Genomic DNA, 5,060 nt, shown 5'->3' on the forward strand with positions numbered 1-5,060 from the left:
TTGTCCGTTCAATAAGGAAAATAAAAACACATACTTTGGGCGAAACAAGAAAAAAGGTCGGGCACACCAACTAATCCATTAAGCAACTTGCGTTATTTTACTCTGTAATTGGTAAGGGAGTCAAAAATTACCAACTAACAATATATAATCTACTGCAAGTTATTATGTACGCATCACATAATTAACACGATTTATCAAGGCGATTCCCGATTATCAACAACTACCTCAGCACCTTTTGGTAGATCATCGCCGTCCATCTTGCTACGAATTGTTGGCACTATAACTGCAACGTAAAAGCCTTCATTGATCTCACATTCACCAATAAAGCAGAAAACAAAGACATCGAAATCATAAGGATACTGAGAATATACGGATGCAAAAACAAAAAGCCAACAAAATACTAATGAAAACACTTCTGATGAAAATATGCATGCACTCTAAGTTGGTCGCATGAAGAGTCTGTCTGGATGGCCAAAAGTGAAGGTTCAACAGCCAAAAGTCTTTGATTTGAAGATAAAGGAGAGCAATTGACGAATCAAGCACTTGCGGACAAAAATTATTTTATTTTGATTTGTCTAACCTTTGTTGTGCATCCCTTGAAGGTCTTGGTCTTTTTTTATACTTTTTGTAGGTGAACGTCTTGATCTTCCTGGACTTCATAGTTTTCTCTCTCCATTAGCTCATTTTCACTTTGCTCACCATAACACTTTTGTTGTTCTCAACAGTGACTGATTCACCCATGGCCATCGGAGAGATCGTTTTGGGTTCCTTCTTGGCTTCCTTCTTTCAGGTCCTGTTCGACAAATTGACTTCTCTCACATTGGGCTATGCGCAACAGGAAGGAATTAGCACCACCCTGTTCGAGAAGTGGAAGGGGATGCTGGTCACAATCAATGCAGTGCTGGCTGATGCAGAGGACAAGCAACTCAGTGGTAACCCTTTAGTGAAGCTGTGGCTGGATGATGTTAGGGACTTGGCCTATGACATGGAAGACTTGCTCGATGAGTTTGCGATCAAAGCCGCTCAGGTTGAGTCAGAGGCAAAATCCAGCACAAGTAGAGGTATGGAGAAATGGAAGTTCTCTTTCTTTGGCCAAGATAAATCCTCTAGATTGAATCCAAACCCACACTTGCTAGTGTTTGAAACCAAGGTACAAGAGATCATTGGCAGGTTGAAAGCAATTGTCACGACGAAGGATCATCTAAGCTTGAGAGAGAATGTTGTGGACAGATCCAACTACACCAACAAAAGGGTTCCCACCACTTCTTTGCCGGAGCCTTGGTTTTTTGGTAGGGAGAAGGAAGAAGCAGAGATACTCGAACTATTGATCAGTGAGGCCAAAAATTCTGATGCCGTGCTGAGCATACTCAACATAGTCCCCATAGTTGGGATGGGCGGTGTTGGAAAGACAGCCTTGGCTCAACAGCTGTATAATGATGCCAGAGTGAAAAGTTGTTTCGAGAGGAGAGCATGGGTTTGTGTGTCAGATGTTTTTTACGTTTTTGACATAACGAAGGCTATTTTACAGTCGATCACTGGGTTGTCTTGCGAGGGTGAAGATCTTAACGAGCTTCAAGTTAAGTTGAAGGATAGTCTCTATGGAAAGAAGTTTCTTGTGGTTTTAGACGATGTTTGGAATGAGGACTATGGAAAATGGACCGAACTCTTCAAGCCATTTGAAGCGGGGGCTAAGGGAAGCAAGATCATTGTCACGACTCGAAACCTTCCCGTCGTTCCCATGAGAGGAGCTTTGCCGTATCCTTTGGAGGAGTTGTCCCTTGATAATTGTACAAGCTTATTAGCCTTTCATGCTCTTGGAGCAACAAATTTTGAGAGCCACCCAGATCTTGAAGCAACGGGCAAGAAATTAGCTGAAAAATGTAAAGGCTTACCCTTGGCAGCAAAGATGTTAGGCGTTGCCCTATGTAATGAAAGAAATCCAGATAAATGGGAAGCTATCTTAAATAACAAAATATGGGATCTTCCGAAGGGGAAAAAAAGATGAGGTTCTCCCTGTTTTGAAATTGAGTTATGTCCATCTTCCTCCTTATTTGAAGAGATGTTTTGCTTATTGTGCCGTATTTCCCAAGGATTACGAAATTGAGAGGGATGAGCTCGTACTCTTATGGATAGCAGAGGGCTTTTTGGATGGACAAAAGGCAAAGAAGGATATCTTGAGACTGGGAAGGGATCACTTTGATGAATTAGTATCTAGATCATTTCTTCAACAATCAAGGGTCGACACATCTAAGTTTTCAATGCATGATCTTTTGAATGATCTTGCAAAGTCAATTGCGGGTGGTATATGCTTTACCTCAGGAAATTCTCAGCTAGAAAGTGATGAAGATCATGCATTTCTTGAGAAAGCTCGTTATGCATCATTCATGTCGTCGTATTTTGTTACATCAAAATGCTTGAGAGCATATCATGAAATGAAGGTACTGAGAAGTTTAATTCTAGTGCGTGTTGGATCTACTTGGGGCTCAATAAGATTCTCTATTTCCAACAAAGTGCTACATGACTTGCTACTAAAATTGAAATACTTGAGGGTGTTCTCATTATGTCATTGTTGCATCACAGAGGTACCGAACTGTGTTGGTGATTTAAAACATCTTCGATATCTCAATTTCTCGTACACAAGTATTAAAAGGCTACCCGAGTCGATTGTTGCTTTGTGCAAATTACAAGCTTTGATCTTAAGAGGTTGTCAAAAGCTTTCTATGTTGCCTCCAGGTATCACAAAAATGGTCAATTTACAGTTTCTTGACATTAGAGATACAGAAAATCTAAAAGAGATGCCATTGGGTATCAGTAATTTGAAGAATCTTACTATCTTGTCCAAGTTTGTGGTAGGACCAGAGAAAGGTTCACAATTAAAAGAGTTAAAGAACTTATCACATCTTCAAGGAGATTTATTTATATCGGAATTGCAAAAGGTGGAAGAAGTTAGAGATGCTGTTGATGCTAATTTGTTTGGAAAGCAAGGCCTTAGCAACTTATTATTGCATTGGGGTGAAGATTTTGGAAGTTTACGGAATGATAAGCACGAAGCACGAGTGCTTGACTCTCTACGACCTCACACTAATCTTGAAAATCTCACTATCTCGAACTATGGCGGTATGAAATTCCCATCATGGTTAGATGGTCCATCCTATTTTAAGATAGTGTCTTTGTGCTTCCAAGACTGTCCTTATGTTATATCATTGCCCCCACTTGGACAACTACCTTCACTTAAAGAATTATCTCTTGAAGGTCTACATGCAGTAAGAATGATAAGCTCTGAATTTTACGGAGGTAAAAGGCCTTTCTCATCCTTAACAACTTTGAAGTTCAAAGAGATGTTGGCATGGAAGGATTGGTCTCATTATGCCGGGGGCCCAGAAGAAGTGCCATTCTCTTGTCTTCAGCATCTTGTTGTCCGGAGCTGTCCTTCGTTGATCGGGATGGTGCCTTCTCAACTTGATCGTCTCATAAAGCTTGAAATTCATTCATGCCCACAGTTGAATATCTCAACCAGTGTAGTTTGTCTTCCATCTCTCCGTGAGTTATACCTTGAGGATTGTAACAAGGAGGTTTTAAAGAGCTTGGTCAACCTAACTTCTTTAACCACTCTCAAAATTGCAAATCTTTCGGAGCTCGTTTGCTTTGATCATGACTTTATGAGTTGCTTGGTTAATCTAAAGGAGCTTCATATAGGAGAATGTGACAAACTAACATATTTGTGCCAGGATGGAAACGAAATGCGAAATCTCACTTACCTCCAAGAATTAGTCATCACAAGGTGTCCTCGATTCATATCTTTTGTGGCTGGAGAAGGAGAAATAGAGCTACCATGCAACCTTGAAAGGATGGAATTGAGGTTTTGCACGAGTTTAGAAAAGCTTCCAAGCAAGATGCACACACTTAGAGATTTGAAGATTGAGAATTGTCCAAGACTCACGAGACTAACCATTTCTCCAAGTGACCCTAGCAGCAATAACTCGATGTCTCAACTTGAATATCTATGGATAGGTCAATGTGATTCTCTGACATCCTTTCCGTTTGCTGATGGTAGACTTGCTGCTCTGAAGACACTTCACATTGAAAGCTGTAACAATCTGGAAAGCCTACCACAGTGCCTTCATAGGCTCTCCCATCTCACTGAATTGGAAATAAAGAAGTGTCCAGCATTGGAGATAGAGTACTTCCCTACCCTTCCCATCTCCTTGTCGACTCTCACACTTTGGGATTGTCCACAGATAAAGTCTCTACCAAATCATCTTATATCTCTCCAGAGGCTACGAATTTGGGGATGCCAAACTATCAAATGCTTCCCCAAAGGAGGTCTGCCTCCCAATTTGCGGTCCCTTGTATTAAGAGGGTGCGATAATCTAAAACAGCCAGTGAGAGAATGGGGCTTACCCATGATCACATCCCTCACTTTTCTATCGCTTGACTTGAGCATGGGAGGTGAGGGAGAGATGGTGTGGTTTCCTTCGGAAGACGAGGAAGCGTGGAGTCTTCTCTTTCCTTCCTCTCTAGAGTATCTTTTTATTTACAATATGAGGAACGTGGAAAGACTATCAAGTGGTCTTCCCAACCATTTCTCCTCTCTCAAAGTGTTAGGGATTAGGAATTGCCCGAAGTTGAGGTACTTGCCAGAGGATGGCCTACCTCCCTCCCTCCAACGATTGCTCATATATGGATGCGAGTTTCTGAAAGATCGATGCTCAAAACTCAGTGGCGACTATTGGCCCCTCATCCAAGACATCCCTTACATCAAGATTGACAACGATTGGATCCAGTGAATTGATTCTTCCATGTACAATCAGTTTTTAGGGTCCGGGTAAGTTTTTCGGTTTTGAAGGCATCAATTTTGATTATGCTTCCTCAATTCGATGGGTAATTCAAATTGATATTTTCCAATGAAGATGTTTCTCGTTAATTTCCAAAAACCAGCCGCCGCTGAAGGTCAAAGATTGTCATTTGGGTGGTGTTCTCGTTGGGATGGATCGGCTCTGTTTCGTTGGACAATATCTTGAACTCTGCCTGATGCCCAAACAAATTGTGAATGAAAAGGC

General features: G+C 41.3%; 2 protein-coding genes across 2 annotated transcripts; both read left to right on the forward strand.

Annotated features, from left to right (window-relative positions):
* Positions 1-739: 739 nt before the first annotated feature.
* On the forward strand, positions 740-2,005 carry LOC115668691 (putative disease resistance RPP13-like protein 1). Its single transcript, XM_030590100.2, has one exon. It carries the CDS (start codon positions 740-742, stop codon positions 2,003-2,005), a length of 1,266 nt encoding a protein of 421 aa, XP_030445960.2.
* Positions 2,006-2,432: 427 nt separating this feature from the next.
* Positions 2,433-4,787, forward strand: LOC115668517 (putative disease resistance protein At3g14460). The gene has a single exon (XM_030589965.2). The coding sequence runs from the start codon at positions 2,433-2,435 to the stop codon at positions 4,785-4,787; it is 2,355 nt and encodes a 784-aa protein (XP_030445825.2).
* Positions 4,788-5,060: the final 273 nt, after the last annotated feature.

Source organism: Syzygium oleosum, unplaced genomic scaffold (genome assembly GCF_021117445.2).
Source record: "Syzygium oleosum isolate NSW1041296 unplaced genomic scaffold, Sole_v2.1 Sole_v2.17, whole genome shotgun sequence".
NCBI lineage: Eukaryota > Viridiplantae > Streptophyta > Magnoliopsida > Myrtales > Myrtaceae > Syzygium > Syzygium oleosum.

Bases quoted from the DNA above. Each gene is read 5' to 3' on its own strand.
- LOC115668691 (XM_030590100.2), top strand. From the start codon at position 740: ATGGCCATCGGAGAGATCGTTTTGGGTTCCTTCTTGGCTTCCTTCTTT.
- LOC115668517 (XM_030589965.2), top strand. From the start codon at position 2,433: ATGAAGGTACTGAGAAGTTTAATTCTAGTGCGTGTTGGATCTACTTGG.